The sequence below is a fragment of the Musca domestica genome, unplaced genomic scaffold (assembly GCF_030504385.1).
Source record: "Musca domestica strain aabys unplaced genomic scaffold, Musca_domestica.polishedcontigs.V.1.1 1, whole genome shotgun sequence".
NCBI lineage: Eukaryota > Metazoa > Arthropoda > Insecta > Diptera > Muscidae > Musca > Musca domestica.
The window spans coordinates 40,523,794-40,548,538 of record NW_026712114.1 but is presented as its reverse complement, the minus strand read 5'-3'; the positions used below and the strand labels follow the sequence as shown (position 1 = coordinate 40,548,538).

The window sequence follows — 24,745 nt, the reverse complement described above, 5'->3', positions numbered from 1 at the left end:
ATATATATATATATATATATATTCGGTATTTTAACGATTTAAGCTACATTTAAAAGAGAATTTTCTTCAAGTTTCGCAATTAAATTTTGTAATAACTTATGACAAAAGTTGCCTATGCAGGTCCACGTCGTCGTATAGGCATTCAGTATTTTAAGATTTTAACAGAATTTTTAATGGATTTTATTTTCTTTTTTTTGGAAATTGCCAAATTTGTACCAAGTGGTGGAGGGTATTATAAGTTCGGCCTGCCGAACTTACAGCTTTTTTACTTGTTTATCTTACCCTGTATATCTGTTGCCAAAATCGACTGATACTTTTAAGCTTGTTAAAACTATTTTGCAATGTCTTGGACATTAGAATAGCATTTTAAAAGGGATGTTGACAAGAAATGTCCTTATTTAAGAATCATGGATCTTTTAAAAGTGTGTTCCAAATTAAAATTAAGAAAATCGTGGGGGTTTTAAAAATACTGTTAAGCTTTGCTGGTCTGAAATTGTGTATTTTTCTAGGATTTTCTAACAAAAAATATTGTTTTCTAGGAATCTTTATATAATTATAATTATATCTTGATATATTGATTATCATATATTACATTAAATTAATTCGATTCGTTAATTAATTTACATTTTTACCTTGTAAAAATTGTATTGAAAGTGAAAACAAGTGAAAATACGAAATTTCTTAAAACAAACAAATAATGAAGATTACTTTTTTGATGTACGTGAAGTTATTTGAAAGTTGGACGTGCTTGGCAATCGATTATTTGGAGAAATTCAATTGCGGCAATAAAGACAAATGCGTTAATGTGGTAACTATTTAGGTAATCTTAACTATTAGTAGTTTTTGGACGGACACATACATAAGGAGGGGTAATTCCGAAAAGGGAAAACATATGGGGAAAGGTTTGGTATGGGGGAGGCTATTGAGAAATGCAATAAAAAATGTTTGAAATTTTGAATTCGAAATAATGGAATAGAGAGAGGCACAAAATTGTTAAAAAAAGGTCATAAACTTAAAATGAGTATTTCATCAGCTCCAAATTAATTCACATTTTGTATTTAATAAAATAATTCTTCAATTTCTCAAAATTTTATTTATGCAATTCTTTAAATCATCATCTTTTTTTCTCCAAAATTATTTCACTAAAGGACAAAATTATGACTGTAACCAATATTTTATAGCCTCATCATCATTTTGTGTGACAAAGAGTTTTCTTAGATTTATCATTCATGTTATCCCTTAAGCCTTATTATCAATTCTTTTTTCTACTCCCTTTGGCATTACATCAAGGGATTATTTAAATTTTCTGCTACGTCTGGCGTTAATTATAAGAAAATATTTTCTTACCAAATATGCCATAAAATACTTTACGAGTTTTCATGTTAATTACCCTTATAAGATTTTTCCCTTATTCGCCACCCAACATCCCCCTCTCGCAAGCAATTGCATTCCGATTAAATATCAGAATATTTTCAAAGAAGTGGAAAAAGCCAACACCTTGAGATTCTTCTTTGAAAAAGGAAAAATGAGGTACACGTTATTTATATTTTTAAATATTTTTTTCTTATTTTTCATTTGTTTTCATTTTTTTTTTCATATTACAAAATAAATAAATAAATTAATTAAAGCGAACAAATAAATAAATATTTTATATAAAAATAAATAAGGTAGTAGCAATCAACTAAAATTTAAAGAAAGGTCGTCTCCAGCAAAGACAAACTGTTGCTGGGCTTTACAAGAATTACAAAAAATGTCCATTTCATTTATAAAAATAATCTATAAATGAAAAATTCTTTGGAATTAATGATGCTGTAAATGTGAACTGACATGATGATGGGGTGCTGGTGCTGGTGGTGTAAGCCAGCAATAAACCGGAAACAGGAAAATTGACATAACCAGCCTGTGTGAATGGAAGGAGAAAGGCTTAACACAAATCAATCATTATTAACAATTTGTGCCTTCTTCCAACAAAAAACAAAAAGCTGTAGACCTTTTTCAAGGGCTCTTTGTTGTGTTTCAGTTTACACATTTCAGCATTCGCGTTGTCGTTGTTAGACTTTTTTGTTCTTGTCTTTCTTTTTATCTTCTTCTTTGTAACAAAAATGTGTTTGTTTTTCAGAGTTGTTCCTTCGAGGTTCCATGTGGAGGGTCTGGGGTTTGTTTTTGGGTAAGGATTGAGGCGTTTTTTTTTTGGTTGTTGCAATGTTCTTGTCCCTACAATAGCTTAGTTGTAAGCATTATAGGCCAAGGTTTGGGCAGCGGGGTTTGTTTCATATTGCTCTACACTAGAAATAGAACTGACCGAACGACCATCCCAAGGACCGTGAGCGGTGATGTGGGCTGAATGATGTTCAGAGGCGATCTAGAAAAGATGGGACAGAAAATAAATGAAATGTAATTAATTTTAAAGGCGTTAAATATGGCATAATTAAAATTGTGTTATTTTGAGGGATCATATCGAAATTTTAAGATTCAGAGGAATTTGATGTTTCAAAATGGGCTTTTAAGAATGAGGAATTTCCTTTTAAGCCAATTTGCTGTTGTAAACGAATGATGTGAGGTCGGAAGAAACTAAGCTATTATAAATGTTGATAGAAAAGGCCTTTATTGTTCTCGTTATGAAATATATTAATTTTAAAAATGTGCAATTCGTTTACCTCTTTTCAAGATTTTTATAATTTGACTACATTTGTATTTTGAAATGCCGATGCAACATTATCATATGTTGAACAACATATATAAAAATAAATTAGATGACGACTTTTAATTTGAGAAAATGCCATGTGATGGGTTCACCTTTTTCATTTATTAAATAGTTTACAATTAATTAAAATACCAAAAAAAAAAAATGTGTCAGAAAATTTGCTATACTGATTTTGTTCATACTTAGGTAGGCACAAATATCATTAGCTTTTGGAGCAACATTTGAAAATGATAAAATGTTGAAGCAACATTTTCAAATGATAAAATGTTGAAGCAACATTTGAAAATGATAAAAGAATAAAGCAATATTTGAAAACGATAAAATAATAAAGCAACATTTGAAAATGATTAAATGTTGAAGCAACATTTGAAAATGATAAAATGTTGAAGCAACATTTTCAAATAATATATATACTATTTGAAGTTGATTTAATGTTGATGTTACATCTCAGAGGCGTTGGCAACATTTTCAATTGGTTAATCATCATTTTGCAGTATAGTCCCCTTCTTTTCAGACATTTAATAAAACCCCAGAAAAAGGAATCAGGAACATTGTTCTCTAAACTGTCAGTATTACAACTTTTGCAATGAGCTTTTCTTATCAAGAGTATATTTTGTAAGCAACATTTACAAGTGGTGAAAAAACATGATGGAATGTTGAAGCAACATATTTAGATGTTAATGCGTCTTTTTTGCTCAAGGAATAAAAACCATTTGCCATTTTCTCTAAGAAAAGAGAACAGTGTTTTGGCCATCGTAATTGCCAGTTTCATACCATGCTTGCTTAATCCTTTTAAGGCAATATTTACAAAAGTTGAGGAAAACAGTGATATGTTGAAACAACATTTTTAGATGTTAATGTGTCTTTGCTGTTCAAAAATTGAATGACGTGAAAACGATTTTATTTTTTAAAAAGGGCCTAGGACCTCGTGTCTCAAAATTGTAAGCCAAATTTTAAAAAGTGTATTCATTTAAGCCAACAATTGCAAAGTTTGCGTAAGTAAGATGGAATGTTGAAGAAACATTTTCAGATGTAAATTCAACTCTGCTTAGACATTAAATGCAGTGAATTTCTTTAAGGAAAGGGTACAGAATTTTGGTTCTAAAAATTGTCATAATAATTTTGTCTGATCGAAAATGATTTCTTTTAATGCAACATTTTCAAATGTTGTGGAAAAAGGTGAAATGTTGAGACAACATTTATTCATCATTTATCGTAACGCATTTTTATGCTAACAAATTGAATGAAGTGTTAGCGTTGTATCTGTTAAGTTTTAAAATATTCTGAATAAATTTAAGATTATTTCAATTTATTTTAATCTCAGAATGCATTTCCAAATTTTGAAGCAACGTATTTAAACGTTTCAGAAGCAAATTTGATCAAAGTTTTTCCATTTACATGTTATTGAATTCTGATAAATTGTGGTATGGTATATTCTTAATTTGAGATTATTTGAGGATTTTTTAAACTCAGAATGCATTTCGAAATATTGAGGCAACATACTTAAATGTTTCAGCAACATATTTGTGGCCAATTTTTGCATTTTTTTCTGATTTTTTTTTATGTTAATATCGCGGAAAATTATGAATAGAAAGAATAATATTTTTTTACGGCAATATTTGGTTGCTTCTAATGTTGAGCAACATTATTAATGTATCGTCAACATTCTGAATCTTTTGTCAACATTTTTAAAGTCTCGACAAAATTTTCTCTAATTTAATGATTAATGTTTAGATACATTTTGTAATGTTGAGGCACATTTCTGAATATTGAAGCAACATTTTAACACAACTTACTTTAAAGTCAATTTTATAACTCTAATTCTTTAGCCTCTGCCTCCCGTTAAAAGTGCAAATCATTGAGGCGATTTTTTTCAATCAGGAGATAGTTTGATAGATTTTTAGATACAGTTGGCAATGTTGAGGTACATTTCTGAACTTTGAGTCAACATTTGTTAAATGTTGAGACAATAAATTTCAACACAACTTTCTATAAAGAAAATTTGATATCCTTCTTGTAGTGGACGCCAACATTGAAAATTTTAGATTTTCTTAATTCTCGACAACATTTTTAATGCTTCGTCAACATTCTGTGTCACGTTAGAACTTTTCAATGAAACTTGAATTACATAGCTTTTCCGTCTTTTCAAATGGTCTTCCGAATTTTCCCGTTAAAAACTTTTGAAGATGACCGGCACATAGATTTTATGTTTCATTTCTTTTTCCACACTTATGGGCTTTCGTTTTTTTCTGATTTAAAATTTCGATATGAACCGCCTTCGAATGGTTATGTTACGTTAGTAATGACCATGTTTTTGTTTTTTGTTTCGTGTTTTAGGAAATATGGCTTTGTTATGTAAGATATAAAATACAAGGCAAGAGGGAAAATGAGAGCCGAAATTCAATTGGGTTGAATGTTTTAGAGTGTCAAGAGTTCTTGATTGGTAGGTTGACTGGTTGGTTGATTGGTTGAATGAATGAGGCACGTGTAAGATGACGTCATAAGTAATTATATTATTACCTATTTATGTCTTTGGTTTACTACGTTTTTTGGGAAAATTTTTCAAAAGAGGAATTTTCGGTTCAGAAAAAATCCCTCCTTTGTCGTATACACTTTTCTGCTTAATAATAACACTTGTTTATTTTTTACTCTCTTTATCTCACTCTTCATTATGGCCTTTGAATTTCGGCTCTCTTTACTTTCCCCACTCACCAAGATTTAACAACTCACAAAAGCCTAGAATAGAAAACAGAAAACTTTCTTAAGTAAAATGCTGGTTGGAACTTACCTTTTTGCACACTTGGAATATGGCCAAACCAACCGAGACAATGAATGAGAAGAAGCCCAAGCCCAAAGCGTTCAAGGCCTTGATTTTCAAAATACCAATGGCCATGGGGATAATGGTGATGGCCTTCAACAAGATCAGGACAATGATGGGCATGGCCATTTTGCGCAAACGATGTTTCTTGCCTATGCGGAGCAACAAAGAACGAGAATGGAAAGAAAATCAATGGTAGAAGTTAATCGATTAGAGTTCAATTCATGCAGAAACACAAACAGCATGCAACACACCCTTCTTGAAAATGCTTCCTTTCTTACCCTTGCCTTCGACGACACCGTCACCAGAGAATTTGACTTTCAGACTTAGTTCGTCATCGGCCAAATTGCGTGAGGAGACAGTGACTTTGGCATCAGCCATAGGCAAGTCCATGGTAACGTCGTGACCCTTCAGATAGCTTTCGACGGCATCGAAGAAACTGTGGCTGGAGGAACGGCCCTCAGTGGCGGGAGCTTGATAACCATTGGGTGTGACTTCGACATCGTTGATCTGCAAGCAAGATATCGTGTATTTGCAAATGATTTTGCTTCAGTTTTTCATTTTCATTTGAGATCCAACTCACCTTGAAAGCATCTTTATTCATAACAGTGTCCACAAAACGCATAGCCCTCACTTTGACACAGGCCATACTATCACTGCCGCTTTCACATTTGGCATTCTCATCATCGATCATGCTCTGCATGTTGACGGCATGACAGCCAATGGCCGAAAGGCCCAATAAAACCACAAGGATCATATATTTCGAGGAAATCATTTTTGCTCTGTTGTCCCAGCTATCCGTCAGCTACTCTACTACTTCTCAAACTTGAAACACCTGAGCTGTGGTCAGTGTGAAATGACAATTGCAAATAATAATTAAATTTCTATTGTCGACGTTTTTTATACTAAACATTAAGCAGACTCGAAATAACAGCCAGCCACTGACCGAAAACGCAACAAAAAATCAATCGATTTCTGGCTCTCACAGCGAAATTCACTGTCAATGGTGGATGTAGACAAAACTACAATGTAATGCTGCCGGTGTTTTGGCCAATTGAAATGACAGACATGGCCCTGCATTAACAGTGGACGGACGTTCATTCGTTCAGTTAACCGGTCAGCCAGCTAGCCACAAGCACCTGTAACAGCAACAACTTTAGGGATCATGGCTGAGAGACAAGCATGGCTGCTTATTGTGAACTACAACGCTTGGGCATGGGGTTGGCCAAAACCAAACACGATTTTCTCATTTCCAAAGAGAGCCAGTACAGTATTATAGACTTGTTGTTCACTTGTGGGCCACTTAGACGTATACTTAATATCTTGTAAGCTGGTATTATGCCATTGCTGCTTCCTCCTACTCTGCTCGGTGTTTGTGTGGAGTGTGCGTTTTCTCATAAAATTCATTCATGACTTTTTGCTGGCATTTCATTTGGGAAGCTTCGCACGTTTTTTGGCTGTCGTTGATGTGCACAAAAGAAATGTTTGATTTTTATTCAATAAAAATCGTATTTGTCGATTTACCATTGTCTGGCTTATTTGTTATTGTGCATTTGTTGTGCTTTGGCCATTTTATGACCCCACAAAAGTGGTCTAATGTCTGTAATTTTTATTTGATAATTGTAAGGCGATTAAAACTATAATACCATATTTCATTTTAATTCCATTTTCACCAAAATGAACTTTGAACCTATTGTTGTCTGGCCATTATCAAAAAGGAAACTTTTGTGAATTTCATTGGAATTATATAGAAAACAAGGAATACAACATTACTCTACTTTGATATATGTATGTATAAATAACTTTTATGGTTTGGATGCGTATTTTCCTAGAACATTTAGGCATATTCCCGGAACCTTGAACAATTCATTTTGATATATTCGGCTGCAGCATTTGCTGTTTAAACTTTATATGGCTTCTGTAGGAAAATCCTCTTAACATAAGCTGCAATAGAAAAAAAAATGTAGAAAAATAAATATGTGTAATATATCAACGAAGTTTGTTGAACAGGTGTAGAAATAATTTGGATGGAGAACTTTAATATTTGACCTAAACCATAAGTATTGAATCCTTGATGTGGGCTTTGGGGTTACACCTTGAGAGTTTTGAGGCTTTAAACTAGTTTTTAACAGTTTTCAGCGCAAACCAATAAAAAAAGTTTTAACTCGTATGTACTAATTAATTTCTTACATAGCGATGTGATACCTTTGGACAAAGAGTAGGCCAATATTTCCCATTTCCAAACTCTAAAGTCCATAAAAATATTACGATGTATCAAATTTTGACAAAATCACACACTCCCCTCGAGAATTGCGGTGAACACCAGACTGGCAGACAAACAAGCCGATGATCTGGTCTTGATTAGATAACCTAATAAATCCTTAAACTGTACTGTCCAGAGACGCAATGAGACTGAGATAACCAATGAACTATCCACAAAAAATATCAAAAATGAAAGGCATAAGTTAATTTCACCTTTACACTTGTTATACCCTCCACCATACTATGGAGGGTATATTAACTTTGTCATTCCGTTTGTAACTCCTCGAAATACTCATGTCAGACCCAACAAAGTATATATATTCTTGATCAGCGTAAAATTCTAAGTCGATTTAGCCATGTCCGTCTGTCTTTCTGTTGTAATCATGCTATCTTTCGAACGAATTGAGATAGAAGGCTAAAATTTGGCACACATGTTTATTTTTCCAGTAGGCAGGTTAAGTTCGTAAATGCGCCATGTAGGTCCAGGTCTTCGTAGAGCCCCCACATAACGGTACCTCCCGATATTCGGAATTTTGATGATTTTAGCGACACTATTCACCGGAATTGTTTCAAATTTGGAATTTGAAGTTCGAAATGGATACTACAGCCTAAGACAGAACATTATCTGGGCAGGCCCACGTCTTCGTATAGCCCCCATATAACGATGCCTCCCGACATTCGGTATTGTGATGATTTTAGCGACATTATTCACCGGAATTGTTTTATGTGGTATTTGAAGTTCGTAATGAATACTACAACATAACAGAAAATTGTCGGTGCAGGTCCACGTCTTCGTATAGCCCCCATATAACGGTACCTCCCAAAATTCGTTATTTTGATGATTTTAGCGTCATTATTCATCGGAATTGTTTCAAATTACGTATTTGGAGTTCGTAATGGGAACTACAGTCTGTGACAGAAAATTGTCTGAGCAGGTCAAGGTTTTCGTATATGCCCCATATATCAGTACCTCCCTTTATTCGGTATTTTGACGAGTTTAGGTACAATGACTACCGAAATTATTTGAGATGTCGTGTTTGAACTTCGTAATGGACAGAAAAATATCTACGCTGGTCCAGGTCTTCGCACAGCTCCGATATAACGGTACTTCCCTATAAACGATGTTTTGATGATTTTAGCTACATTATTCACCGTTTATTTCAAGTTTTCGAATTTGAATATGGTAATGGCTTATGACAAACAATGCCTATGTAGGTCCACGTCTTATAGACTCCAATAAAACATCTATATTCGGTATTTTTAAAATTTAAGCAGAATTTTTTTAGGATTTGATTTTTTGAAAATTTCCAAATTCGTTCCAAATGGTGGAGGGTATTAAAAGTTCGGCCCATCCGAACTTGCTGCTTTCTAACTTGTTTTTTTTTTATTAAAAACAAGTAAGGAATATTCAAAAGTCGGTTGAGGCCGACTATTTTATGTTCTACAGTATTTGAACAATAAACCTGATATCGGATTAATTATATATATGGGAGCTATATAAAAATCTTAGCCGATCTTTATAAGATTTTCAAAGGTATTTCCGAGCTCTATAAGATACCAAACATCATTCTCTTGGGGTGCATATTACGAATGTGAGGAACTTAAACAACAAATCGGATGAAACCAATATATGGGAGCTATAGCTATATCTGAACCCATTTTCACCAAATTTGACGTATGTGTCAAATTCTATCCCATTTAGACTAATATTACACGCTTGGCGCACAATAAAAGGCAAATCGGACGAAGATACAGGGTCCGTCTTTGGGCCAAAAAAAATGACTTGTTCAAAATTTTATCTTGATCGGGCAACAAATGTGACCTGTACTTTGTTTACAAAAATACGTGGAAAGACGGACGAATGAATGGACGAATGAATGGACGGAGAATGTGATTCTATGCAGATCATCAAAAGGAACTATGCGTCTATATCGTTTTCTTTTGCCTGTTACAAACAAAAGCACAAAGACATAATACCTTAACCACCTTGTGGTGTAGGGTATAAAAATGCATACAAACGCCGCGCAATAAACATCCTATTACGTTTTGGTATATCGATCTTTATATTTTCACGAGATAAAAATTCCACCCCAAAAATGGGTTAATCTATTACTTTTATTGCAAGATTGCCGACTGCAATTGTTTTTCATCGTAGCTTATTTACCTCAAAAAGAGTGAAACTGGAATAAGTAGCGTCTGCGATTTGAAATCTATGATGTAGACTTATATAGTCTGAAATCAACAAATTAACTAGTGTATTGAACTTTTTCATTTTATGTTTTCGAAAATAATATACCCTTATACTAAATGATATTTGAAGAAAATGTGATTTGCGGAAAATTAGAGCACAGGGTAGTGTGTTGGTGTAGAGTGTATCACAGGTTAGCCTAAACGACTGTCGTTGCTTAATATTTGTAAAAACAATATTTTTTTTTTAATTTGTTCCATATATACACTTTCGATACAGCTACAACGTAGGCCAAAATCCCAAAAAATCGTCCTCTCACAGAAAATAATCTATCATTACATTTTTAATAAAAGATATAGCCAAACATTAAAAATTTTTAAAATTGATTTTTATATTCCACAACATTTTGACCCACGCTGTTATATATAAATTGTCCCTTCTAGCCGAGCTGGGTCGATCAAGCATTCTATGTTCATATATAAGTGCGTCCGAGTTTGGAGTTAAAGTTAAGGTCAGAATACAAGCCTATTGCTGGGTTAGACTATCGCAAAATAACATAGTGATGAAATGGACCAAAAACAGCTTTTTTGATGATTTTGCACTCGCTTTATAGATCACAATTAGAGTCCGATCGGAACGTAATTTTATATGGGGTGTAGAACAGAGCAGAAGCCTACTGTTTTGGATGGTCGTTGGATAGTATTTGACTAAATTTTAATTTATGTGTGAAAACAAGTAAAATAGCAGCTAAGTTCGGTCAGTCCGATCTTTTAATACTCTCAACCATTTTTAAGGAACATAAATAATTTCCAAAATATTCCATCGAAAAATACCGCTCAAAGGAAAATTGTTACATGGAGGCTATACGAAGACATAATCCCGCGTAATCAATTTTTTGTTATAGGCTGCAGTACCCATTATGAACTAATTAAATATGACATGTTTAACAATTCCGTTAAAAAATGTCATCAAAATGCCAAATAAAGACGGTGCCTTTATATGTGGGCTATATGAAGACGTGAACTTACATAGAGGTACCGATATATGGGCGCAATTTGTTGCCATAGGCTTAAAAAAATCATAAAAATACCGTATAATTAGGCGGGGGGTGTACCGGTGTATGAGGGATATACGATATCGTAGACCTATATAGACAATTCTTTTTCAGGGGGTAAATAACTCATAAAGAACTTTGTGTAGAAATTCAGACATTAGAAAAGCAGGTTAAATAATGAACATTGCAAATATCGGTGGTACCGTTATATGGAGGCTGTACGATATCGTGGATCGATATAATAACTAATGGCACATATGACTTTAAGCCAATTGTTCGAATGGTGCAATGTACCAATGTCAACAATGACCTTAATAGAAGGATTGATTTCATTATTTGTAACTCCTTAAAAACCAAACCTGATATTCAGAATGATATTTTAAGTGGTTCAATTATGTATCCCAAAATCCTAAGGGAATCCGTTAAATTTACTCCGAAGAGTTTCAGATCAACATAAACTTTACCGTTAATCGGTCTGTCCTGCCATACTGTAGTCTTTGGTTATTTTTTTTTTTGTTATCACGTTTACCAACTTGGGGCCCAACTGACAATCTATGGATTGTTACGAACACAAAATGCGAAATTTGAAACAATTCCGTTCAAAATCTGGCTAAAATTATAAAAATAACGAACATCGTGAGATATCGTTATATAGGGAATACGTGGACCTGAATACGACATTTTTTGTCATAGACTGTACAATCCATTACGAACTTAAAATAGGATATTTTAAATAATTCCGTTAAAATGTGTGGCTGAAATCATAAAAGTTACGAGGGTTCGTTGCATGGGGGCTAAACGATATCGTGGGCCTATATTGACAATTCTCTTCCAGGGAGTAACGTACTTAAAGGGAACTCTTTGTGTTAATTTTCTGATTACAACAGATTTAGGTCTTAAATTATTATTTCAATGAGTTACAAATGGAATGACGATTTTAATACACCCTCCATACTATGTATGGTGGAGGGTATAAAAATGGTCAATGCATATTCATGATTTTTATACCCTACACCACAAGGTGGTCAGGGTATTATGTCTTTGTGCATTTGTTTGTAACAGGCAAAAGGAAACGAGATAGACCCATAGTTCCTTTTGATGATCTGCATAGAATCACATTCTGAGTCTGTCCATGTATTTTTGTAAACAAAGTACAGTTCGCATTTATTGCCCTACCCAGATGAAGTTTTGCACAAATCATTTGTTTGGCCCAGGGACGAACCCGATTGAAATTGGAGACAATCGGTAAAAATTTAGATATAGCTCCCATATATATCTTCGTCCGATTTGCTTTTTATTGTGCACCAAACGTGTAATATCAGTCCGAATAGTATGGAATTTTGCACGTACGATCAGATGAAATGCCCAAATTGGATGAAATTTGGCACTTACGACCGAATTGAGTCTAGAAGCTAGTATGTCAAATTTGGTGAAGATCGGTCCAGATATAGCTATAGCTCCCATACACATTGTTCATCCGATTTATCATATTTGTTATCCACAGCCGTAATATACACTCCGTAACAACGATATTCTGGGAAAAATATCAAATACAGCTCAGAAATACATTTGCTAAATTTTATCGAGATCGGTTCTGATTTGGATATAGCTCCCATATATATTTTTATCCGATTTCAAATTAATTGTGCACCAAATGGGCAATACAAGTCCGAATTTAAAAGATACAAATGCTTCGGCATATTTAGTCCTTTGAACTTTAAATTATAATTATAATCATAACGTGTTTAATTGAATTCTCCCATAAAAACTTTTATTGTTATGCGCAGCTCTACTAAATTAGCAAAGTGGTGTAGGGTATCATAAAGACGGCCGCGCCCGACTTTAAGACTTTCTTTACTGGTTGAATTTTTAGTTGTGCACCTCAAGAACCCAGCTACTCTGACGAACATTAATTGTTGTTTAAGGATTTGTATATGCTTTGGCAAACCTGTCGTATTTTCTAATTTATTTGGTACTTGCTAGCGCTGAGGTTTAATTCCAGTACTGTAGGGTAAAAAAATGAAGTGAAGCTTTCTTAAAATAAACATATTCCTTTTGAAGTTAATTATTTATTATACTTTATAGTTTGGAGAGTAATAACATTCTATGATAAATAAGGGATAAATAGGCTGTTTTGTATGTAGTTGCTGGTGCCATAATGTACTTATTAAACCAATTATTTGGTAATGAGAATTTTTGCTGAGTCAGTCTTGGTAAGGAAAAGCCAGCTTAAGAATATTCGTCTGTCATAGTCATTGTGTAAAATTTGATTGTAAATGTTCTTTCATTCTAAATTAAAATATTGGTCAACGTTGTAGTATAACCTTTCTTATTAGTAGTAAGAGGTCTATTTTGGGGTGTTTTAGATGCCCATTTCTTACAACATTCCTTACCAGAAGTTTATTTAATTTGATATTTCTAAGTCTTAATATCGTCTTCGTAATAAGTAAAAAAGCAGCTTCGTTCGGCAGGGACAAAATTTTAATACCCTGCAACATTTTAAAGTAAATTAGAGAATTTCAACAAAAAACCTTCGAAAATTACCACACAAAGGAAAATCGTTTTATGGGGGCTATACGAAGACGTGGTCCTGTATAAGTAATTTTTGCCATAGACTGTAATGGATACGAACTTAAACAAGTAAGAAAGCTGTAAGTTCGGCCGGGCCGAACTTTTAATACCCTCCACCATTTGGTACAAATTTGGCAAATTTCCAAAAAATAAAATCCGTTAAAAATTCTGTTAAAATCTTAAAAATACCGAATGCTTATACTACGACGTGGGCCTGCATAGGCAACTTTTGTCATAAGTTATTATAATGTAGCTAAAATCATCAAAATACCTAAAGTACCGTTATATGGGGGCTACACGAAGACGTGGACCTGCACAGACAATTTTCTAGCATGGGCTGAAGTATCCATTACGAACTTCAAATACCAAATTTGAAACGATTCCGGTAAACAATGTCGCTAAAATCATCAAAATACCGAATATCGGGGGTACCGTCATATGGGAGCTACACGAGGAAGTGGACCTGCACAGATAATTTTCTGTCTTAGGCTGCAGTATCCATTACGGACTTCAAATGCCAAAATTGAAACAATTCCGGTGAATAATGTCGCTATAATCATCAAAATACCGAATATTGGGATGTACCGTTATATGGGGGCTATATGATAACTTGGACCTAAATGGCCCATTTACGAACTTAACCTGCCTACTGGCAAAATATACATGTGTGCAAAATTTTAGCCTCCTATCTCAATTTGTTCGAAAGATAGCGTGATTACAACAGACAGACAGACAGACGGCCGTGACTAAATCGTCTTAGAATTTTACGCTGATCAAGAATATATATACTTTGTTGGGTCTGACATGAGTATTTCGAGGAGTTACAAACGGAATGACAAAATTAATATTCCCTCCATAGTATGGTGGAGGGTATAAAAACGAGGGTATAAAAACGAAATTTTATATAATCCCCCGAATATCGGGGATTCCGTTATATGGGGGCTAAACGATATCGAGGACCTATATAGGCAAATCTCTTCCAGGGGGTAAAGTACTATCAGACGAAGAGACAAACATGTCTAAATCGTCTTAGAATTTGAAGCTGATCAAGAATATATATATACTTTGTTAGGTCTAAAATTGTTATTTCCATGAGTTACAAATGGAATGACGAATTTAATATACCCTCCATACTATATATGGTGGAGGGTAAAAAATGGTCAATGCATGTCCAGGGTTTGGAAAAACTGTGTTTAGATATAATTCTTTGAAATGCCTTTGTAAAATGTTAACAAAGTCATTTCAGATTATATATTCCAATTTTGTAGATAGCCAGATTGGTGTTGGGTATCATCAAAATCGCCCGGTTTTAAACGTTTCCTTACTGGTTATATCTTTTGGAAGATTTAGCAGGATAAAAGCGTGGACATATGCTCCAACTTTCTGAATTCCGGAAGCGTTTTGCCATTCTGCATTACATGAGCCATTGCTTCAATGTGAATATCTTTTGCACTTGTATATAAATATATAACAACAGTGCTCATTAGTTCTGGAAAATTACATTAAATTCGTGTCTCGATAAATCATAAAATTACGTAAATTACTCATTATATTACATAACAAAATAAAGTATTACTACTGCAACGTAAATATTATGCAATTTTTATCTTGCTTCTATTTTTTACAAAAAAAAAAAAAAAAAAACAAATATGAAACCATAAATGTCAATCAACATGTCCATGTACGCCGTTCATCGAATTGGTGGTTAGGTAACTGTTACAAACCACATATTGCGTTATGCTCATCCTCACTAGTGTTTTGGTGGACACTACACACATGTACTACTTACTAATTGTATGTATGTAAATTCGTTCATTTTGTTGGTCACACTTGCACGCACTTTTAGGTTCCAAATTTACAAAAGAAGACAACAACAAAGTGCCAAACTTTATCCCTGCCACTGGAAGTTGTACGAGACATTTTTGCCTTGTGGATGTGTAAAGGCCCAAATGAAAGTCCATAACTAGCCAAAAATTCAAATTCATTCAACGCTTCTGGCCGATTGGCTTGGCTCGGCTAGCTGTCGAATTCAATTGATTGTACTCACATGAATTTTGATTGTTATTTCAAATCGAATTTAGTTAAAATTATGAATTTTGTTTGTACTTTACAACGCAAACATAGAGCACAATACGCAGTTAGTTTTGGTTACAAAATTTCTCCCAACATTTGTTGTTGGTGTTTTTCACGGAGACGTGATATCGTCGTTGTTGTCGTCCCCTTTGACGAAGGTGGCATCTCCTTCGGCTTATTATAAATTCCAACTGCATCGGTTGGCTTTGTTTTCTATTTAACGTTCATTAAAACAGAAATTATTTAAAAAATTTCATTTTTTCTTCATTGAATTTTATACTTCACATTTTTGTCTTTGGCCATGTACCGCAAGACATAGAGGGTAGGATGGGTGGGAAGCCCGTAGTGGTGGGCAGAGGCGTACAATGACCACCTTTGGCTCTGTCTTATTTCTCCATCTTTCGAGCACAATTTCAAGGTGCGTAAAACAATTTTAGCATTATAATGACTTTTAATTGAGGCACTCAGACATACATAATAATGCTAAAAATACACCCTCGCAGATAAATGCACGTATATATTTTTTGTTCTTTGATTTGTTGAAATTGTTGCACGCATTATAGCCATGCCACGAGGCAGACCACTAGACTTTAATGGAATTCATGAATATTAGAGATGGTCAAGAGAACGAATTGTGTTTTAAGAATGAATTCAAGCTGTCCTACCAAAAAGTGGATTAATATTTTTATTAAAAAAACAAGTAAGCAAAGGCTATTGTCGTGGGGGGCAGACCATGTGATACCCTACAACACCACAATATGTTAGAAGCCCCCTTATGTCCAAATCCTTTTTGGAAGATTTCGCTTTTGATATTATGCCATAGAGCACTGCCCAGATATTACCCTTAGCATTTTGACCAGGGACATTTGTCCAATATTTACGCACTGCGTCGTGCTGTTAGTTGTTGTGGTTAATTTTACAGCTAAATATAATAAATGGTCATCCAAAATGCTAGACTTCTTCCCTGTCTTTAACTCTCTCTCTCTTTCTCATGCAAAATTCCGTATCGATTGGTTTCAATTATGTGATCGGGAAAGTAGTAGTAGTGGTCCATTGGACCCGCTGTTCTAAACTTTAACTTCATGCTAGATTTCGTGTTCTTAGGTTTCCATATGTGACCTTTATAGCGGCTGCAAGATCATGAATATTTTCAGTTGTTGGTCCATTTAAACCCCTAAATTCTAAGCCTAGTCCTGCTCTTGTGAAAATTTTCGTGAGGATTGGACGATAATTGCAATCTGTATATAATAACCACAACCTGTGTTGTAAGGTGAAAAAATATTACAAAATGTATACTTAAATATTATCAGTCAAATTGAAAAAAATCGTATGCGATAAAAAATATGACAAAATAAAAAAATTTCACAAAATACTACAAAATCTATATTAACATCATTATTGGCATCTTTTTATGCTTTTATGTCAAGAGGGCATTCTAAATTGACAAAATTTGTCAAAATCGGTCAAGCTATTCTTGAGATATAAGCATTTTATCTAACATCCCCTTCATTTGCACATATATATTGAATATAATTTGCTATATCTATCCGATATATTTACTATCGGCATCTATGTAACGGTCAGAATTGAAAATTTGACTTTTATTTAACACAAATGTTATGGTCTATTTCACCCACTAAATATTATCCGATGACCAAAATTGGAAGGCTTCTGCCCAGCCCTAAGTTCTAGCCCCATGCTAACTTCCGCGTCGATTGGTCTATAATTGCGACCTGTAGAGCAACTGCAAAATCAGGAAATTTTTCAGTTTTATAATTTTGCTTTTAGATCACACTTCTGAAAATTCAAATTTAAAGGGTTCTTGAAGTACTAGCAAGGAATATATGATAATTGATTTACCTCCAATATATATTTTCATCCGAGTTTTTTTTACTGTGCACCAAATTTACTATATAAGTACAAATAGGAAGAATGTTGGCATAGACAAAAAGCAAGTACAATATCAAATTTAGTGAAAATCAGTAGTGCGATTCTGTAACTCATTTTTTTATTGAGTTACTGACAAAAATCGGTAACCTTCAAACTCAAAGTTTTGATATAAAAACTAAGTTAAGACAGAAAACACTCTTATCTATCGGTAGGTCTCAACGACTACTTTGATTTCGTTTCTAGCTTTAAAATTTTACCGACTTTGGTCGGTAACTCCAAAAATTAGTTAAAGAATTCCACTACATTTATGCTATAGCTATAGCTCCCACATAAAGTTCATCGGAACAGATATTTAACTCCTCCAAAGCCGCAATATGCACTACATAACAATAATATTCGGTATAAAACAGGATGAGATAAAAAAACTGCAACAAAGTCAAATGCCATTATTTTTACATTTTTTAATTATATTGAACAAAAGCAAAAAATGTCGGAAATGGCATCAAATTTTAGAATAAGTTTAGATTTGTTCAAATTGGTCACCTTTGGTACGAATTATGGCCTTCAAACGGCCAATGAAACCGTCATACGCTGCCCGAATGTTGCTCTGCGGTATTTTGGCCCATTCCTGGCGAACCGCTTGCTTGAGGTGATCGACACTTTGGCATTTTTTAGTGCCAACATTGCTATCCAAAGTACTCAGTACACAATAGTCCAACGGATTGGTATCCGGAGATTTTGGTGGCCATTGTGCGCTGGAAATGGCGCAGTGACCTCATTATGTAACCATTATTGGCGCGTGCTGAGTGCGATGGTGCTGCGTCCTGTTGGAATGCCCAAGGTCTGCGGCCAAAATGATTGCATGCCCAAGGCTTTAATGCAGCCTTCAGAATATTTTCGCTATAGTATTCGGCATTTATTCTGATGCCACGGTTGATAAATACGAGCGGAGAGCGAACATCGGCTGTTATGGCCACCCAAACCATCACCGGTGGCCAACCGATGGTGCACATTTTCAGCTGACCTCTTTGGCAAGTAAACACAATAATTTCGTTTGTTTACAAACGGCTGGACAACGAATATTTTCTCATCGGAGAAAACAAAATTCGGCAGTTCATAAATTTCGGCCAAGCGAAGCAACTCTTTAGCTCTTTTGAGTCTACTTTCTTCCTGTTGTGGTGTAAGTTCTTGCACTTTTTGGAATTTCAATGGCTTTACCCCAAACTAATTTTTCAACACTTGCCGAATGGAATATTGCAATATGTTCAGCTCACGAGCCATTTTTCGGCCACTGTGACGCTGGTTTCGATCAAGTTGCTTCTTTACTTTTCGAACCATTTCTGGTGATGTCGCTGTTTTCTTCCGTCCACTTCGTTGACGTCGGGCTACGCTACCAGTATCACGGTAACGAGCGATGGTGCGAGACACAAAAGACACAATTTATTCACATTTAAATGTTGGAGTGCTCTAACGATATCCACTTGTGGTTTCCAGCCAAATATAAAGAAATCACATTATCGCGCTTGAGTTTCATCACGAAAAACTTTTTTCCTTTAAAATTCTCAAAAATGCTTTTGTATACTTGTAAACAATATGATGAGCTGTCACTGGAATAATTGGCTGTCGGGGGAGTGACTTAGTTTTGTCTACATATCTATACCTCCAGCCTGGAATTATGTTTATTCTAACTTTTCCCCCTTTTGGGGGAAGTACCGAAGCAGTTGGCCAATATTGTCCACTTTGTATTTGACCTAAGACTGATATAAATATTACAACGTGCCATATTTTGGACTATGTCATCTTCTACCTTATATGAGATATGTGCAAATATTTTGAAAAATGTGGAAATAGGATAAGCGGATCGAAATATTTCACTAAAACAGATAAAATTTGTGACCCTTTGTGGTTGAGGTACCAGAACAGGTTGACAGATATCTATCATCTTCACAACAGATTTTGCGTTAGCAAAAATATATCGATGTGTGAAATTTGAAGACAGTTGAAGACATTTTGAACCCTTTGTGGGGAAGTACCAGATCTCATTTCACAGCCGATCTTGCGTTAGTAGAAATAATGGGATGTGTGAAATATCAAGAGAACCGCATGCTTATTTTGAATTTAATAATCGTTTCGGTTATTCGAAACCTTTTGACCCTTTATGGGGTAGGTACCTGAAGGAATGGTCCGATCACCATATTTATAACAGATCTTGTGTTGATAGAAATGTTGAGTCTGAATGAAATCTTATGTTAATTTCGCGTCTTATGAGCTTCACAGATAATCAAAATTTTGACCCCTTGTGGGGGAGGAACCCGAAGGAGTGGACCGATATATTCCAAATTCACACCAGACCGTGGTTTAAAAAAAATATTGCGACATGTGTAATTTGAAGGCAATCCGACTCTTACATCACATTTTATAAGAGTTATAATTAATCAAAATTTTGACCCCCACAAGGTGGAATGGACCTATATTGCCCATCTCCGAACTCGATCTAAGTTTGATAATAATATTACAATGTACCAAGTTTGGATCAAATCGGATACTCCCTTCGAGAGTTATTGTGCGCACCAGTCAGACCGACGGACGTAGGAACATCGCTAGATCGACTCCAAATGTCCTGAAACGGATTTGGTCCAAAGAGACCTAGAGTCTAAACCAGTTCTTTCAATGAGGCACGTTTTGGCCGTAGCAAATCCGAAGACGTGTTTCTTCATAAGTAATTTTTTTGTCATAGGCTGTAGTACCCATTGCAATATTCAAATACGAAATTTAAAGCAATTCCGGTGAATAATGTACCTAAAATTATCAAAATACCGGATGTAGGAGGTATCGTTATATGGGGGCAATACGAAGACGAGGACCTGCATACGCGATTTTTCGTTATATGTTGTAGTACCCATTACCAACTTTAAGTACAAAATTTGAAACAACTCCGGTAAAAAATGTCGCTTAAGTCTTCAGAATAACGAATATTGGGTGGCACCGTTATATGGGGGCTATACGAAGACATGGACCTGCACAGACACTTTTTTGTCATACATTGTAATACCTAATACGAAATTTAACTACGAAATTTGAAACTATTCCGGTAAAATCATTAAAATACCGAATATATTGAAGGTGCGTTATATGGGGGCTATATGAAAACGTGGACCTACATGAACCATTTATGAACTTATTATGCCTACTAGCAATGTGTGCAAAATATTAGTCTTCTATCTCAATTCGTTCGAAAGATACCGTGATTATAACAGGCAGACAGACGGAAATCGACTTTGACTTAGAAGTTTACGCTGACCAAGAATATATACTTTGTTGGGTCTGACATTAGTATTTTGAGGGGTTACAAACAGTATTACAATGTGAATATAACCTCCATAGTATTGTGGAGGCCAAAAAAATATGGAACATTGAAAAGAAAAGTTCTGCCCATTTTTAATATATTCGAGTTATTATTCCTTGGAATCCTTGAATTTTAGGTACATAGCGTCTTCGGCAATATTGGCAGCAAAAATCTGGGTAATTTTTATGTAATCATTTTAGGGATCATCATGCAATCAGATCAAAGTATTGTAAAAAAAATATAAAAAAAACGACCTCTTAACATTATTATACCGAAAATATTATTCCACGAATGTTTCTACTAATTGAAGAAGTGAAAACAATGCAGTATATCATTGTGTCTTTTCTTAAATTAAATTTTCTTAAAGAGTGAATCCTATTTCATTTACATATTCAGAATTTTGTATAGACATATAGTATTTTTTTCTGAGAAGACTTTAAGTCTTTGGTACGAAAATAGGAACAATTTTTTCACGATTTCACATTTGAAGTAGTATAATCATTGTTATTTCAAAGGCAAAAATAACTTGAAACATAAATTACTATGCCACACCTATGCCACATAAATCTTGCATTTCATTTGAAATGGTATTATCTAACGGAAGTCTTCAGATATTTTAATTGGCTTGGGGTAGGGTATCAGATGTTATTATTCACAACATTGTCCAGCATTGATTTTCTTATGACCGATGTCATTATCTTTTCCCTTGTTCGAATTCGAATTCAACAGTTGGCCGACCATCTCTTTTGCTTTGGTGTGACATTTTTTGAAAATTTTGTATATTTAAATTCAATTACTGCCTTTATTGAATTTCAATACCGATTACAGTGAGTGCCAAGTATGGTCTGTATAAGTGACACCTTATTTGGCTCTATTTTATAATACTTTGTTTTCGATGAAAACGAAGATGACATCAAAGGTACACGCACAGCAGACGAATAAAACTTTCACTTTGTTTAGATTTTTTTACCGTCTTGGCAAATTGAATTAAAAATAAAATATTTTGTTTCAATTGAAAAAAAATAAAAATAAATCCAAAGAAAGATTTATTACTTTTTGCAAGGTTTTCCGGATTTTTTTTTAATCAAAGTATGATGTTTGATAGGGAACTGATTGGAATTGCAATGTGTATATATAATAATATCCAAAAAAAAGTAAGCAAAAACTATAGTCGTGCGGGGTTGTAAGGTGAAAAAAATATTACAAAATATTATAAATCAAATTAAAAAAATCGCATGCGATAAAAAATATGAAAAAATAAAAATATGTCACAAAATACAACAAAATCTATATTAAGATCATTATTGCCATATTTTTATGCGATTTTTTTAGATTTTATACTTTTATGTCGAGAGGGCGTTCAGAATTGACAAAATTTGTCAAAATCGGTCCAGCCATTCTTGAGATATAAGCATTCTAACTAACATCACCTTCCTTTCCTGTTCGCCTATTTGTGATTTCACCGGGATTAAAAATATTCGCGGTTTAATGGAAAAATTTAATTTTATTTAACACAAATGTTGTGGCCTATTTCACCCACTAAATATTACCCGATGGCCATCAAAATTGGAAGGCTTCTGCCCAGCCCTATGTTCCAGCCCCATGCTAACTTTCGCTTTGATTGGTCTATAATTGTGACCTGTAGAGCAACTGCAAAATCAGGATTTTTTCCAGTTTTTGGTCCATTTCAACCCCTAAATATTATGCGATCATCTCTAAAAGAAATAGGGTTCTATTCTGACCCTAGCCCCACCTCCATTCTAAATTTCGTGCAGATCGGACCATAATTGCGACCTGTAGAGTGATTACAAATTAACATGGACAGACGGACGGACGGACATACATAGCTAGATCGATTCAGCTCGGCGAGCTAAAAAAAACTATAAAGATAAGTTTCGAAAGGAAGAACAATCTTTTAAAGGATTTAATATTGCAAATTATTAAAATCCTAAAAAATCCGGGGTTTAACTAAATTGAGACTCAGACCTAAAAATATGGAAAATCATTAGGATACTACAAACCAAAGTACAATACCAATTGGATATAATCTGCAGAAAGGCTCAACATATTTTCTGACAAATTGTATTGTTAAATTTAATTTGCTTTGGAAAAGCATTTGGAACCACCAAAATAATCCAGCTATGGATCATTATTGGAAGCTGTATCAAATGGTGGACCTACACCGACATTTTTGGGAGGAGATATTCAATATATTGAAAATCGGTAAAGAAATTTGAGAGGAACCGTTGTAGTGGGACTACACCTAGACAATAATATGGTCTCGATCTCAATTAATAGCATTTCAATTAGAATTTCAAAGATTAAGGATACCTTTTACAATTTCAAGAGAATATTGTAAACAGAATGCCTTAAGGTGAGAGAATCAGCATAAAAATTTCAATAAAAAGTTAATCCCAAAAATTATGGTTAGTTATCCGGCTCCACATCTGATAACCAATAACCAGTTCCTGAGTCCAGCTTAAGATGCAAACGCTGATGTCTACTTCTGCTGAAGTAGCTCCTCACTGGAGTCAGATTGGCATTTTTTTTATCAAACTATGGTTAAGTTTAATGACGCACAATATCAGTCCGCTCGTCAGCCAGTCAATATGAATAATTAGTAAGGAAAAGTCAAAAGTCGGGCGGGGCCGACTATATTATACCCTACACCACAGTGCATGTTTATTAGAGCTACCGTAACAAAAGAGTTTATTTCAAGTAGATCATACCACCAATCACCATTTGGATTTTGAGCAGTTATAGTTTGCTATGGAGCGCATGATATGACTTGGAGAAGGATTATATAAAAAATAATATATCGCAGCCGAGTTTCACAAAATGGAATCGTACGTGCCGAAATTCACCCGATTTGAGCTGATATTAGCCATTATTTGCACAATAAGCCTGAAATCGGATTAAGGATATGTATGGGAGCTATATCCAAATCTTAGCCGTTCAAGATAAAATGTGGCAAAGGTATTACCGAGTTCTATAAGATATCGGGTACCAAATTTCATTGTTGTCGAATGCATTTTACAAATGTGATGGATTTAAGAACTAAATCGGATGAAACACGTATATGGGAGATATAGCTATATGTGAACCGATTTTCTCATAAATTTGATGTACTTGCTTCTAGACTGAATTCGGTAGGATGTACAAAAACCCAGGATTTTTGGACAGATACTGGCCTATTGGTGCACAATTAACCCGAAATCGGTTGAAGATATGTTTGGGAGCTCCAAATCTGAACCGATCTTGATAAAGATTGGCAGAGGTGATATTGGGTACCAAATATCATTCGTACGGAATGCATATTACAAATGTTATCCCTTAAACACCAAATCGGATAGAACATACAGGGTGAGATGAAAAGACTGCAACTAACTTCAGACTGCTATAATTTCTTAGCCATTCGTCCGACAGCTGTTAAACTTATTCCAGTGATAGCTCATAATGTTGTTTACTAGCGTTGTTTGCTGGTGAGAATTTTCCAGAAAGAAAAGTTATTCCAATATGACCAATTCCAACAAATCTAAACTTATTCTAAAATTTGATGCTATTTCCGACATTTTTTTCATTTAATATTACAGTGTAGATAAGCATCCACTCTTTTAAAAATACGACGGCAGAAGATATGGTCGCTATAAGTTGTTGTCTTAAAATTTAAGCAGTTTTTGCAATTGTGTCACCTGCCTGCATTTGGCATTATCTCCAAGATTTGTTGAACTATTTGTTTACCATGGTGGTATAGATTCTATTATATTATAAAAGGTCCATCGGGTCTTGAAAAATCAAAGTGTGAGCATAAAAATATGCTTTGCTTTCCGATTATTTTT

The 24,745-nt window shown here is 34.4% G+C and overlaps 1 protein-coding gene and 1 long non-coding RNA gene across 3 annotated transcripts in view; one reads left to right on the top strand and one right to left on the bottom strand.

Moving 5' to 3' along the window:
- Positions 1 to 24,745, top strand: part of LOC131802470 (uncharacterized) — a 167,581-nt gene that overhangs the window by 43,862 nt on the left and 98,974 nt on the right. The gene's annotated exons all lie outside the window — the stretch shown is intronic.
- LOC101891689 (uncharacterized) lies at positions 1,538 to 6,412 on the bottom strand. Of its 2 annotated transcripts, none has more exons than XM_005176845.4 (4): positions 6,106 to 6,412; positions 5,804 to 6,032; positions 5,493 to 5,674; positions 1,538 to 2,362 (listed from the first exon to the last, which is right to left on the bottom strand). In XM_005176845.4, the coding sequence occupies exons 1-4, from the start codon at positions 6,295 to 6,297 to the stop codon at positions 2,225 to 2,227; spliced, it is 741 nt and encodes a 246-aa protein (XP_005176902.1). In that variant the 5' UTR covers positions 6,298 to 6,412; the 3' UTR covers positions 1,538 to 2,224. The 2 variants fall into 2 exon arrangements, with proteins under 2 accessions (XP_005176902.1, XP_011296299.1); XM_011297997.3 differs by having other exon boundaries at positions 5,777 to 6,032; positions 6,106 to 6,411.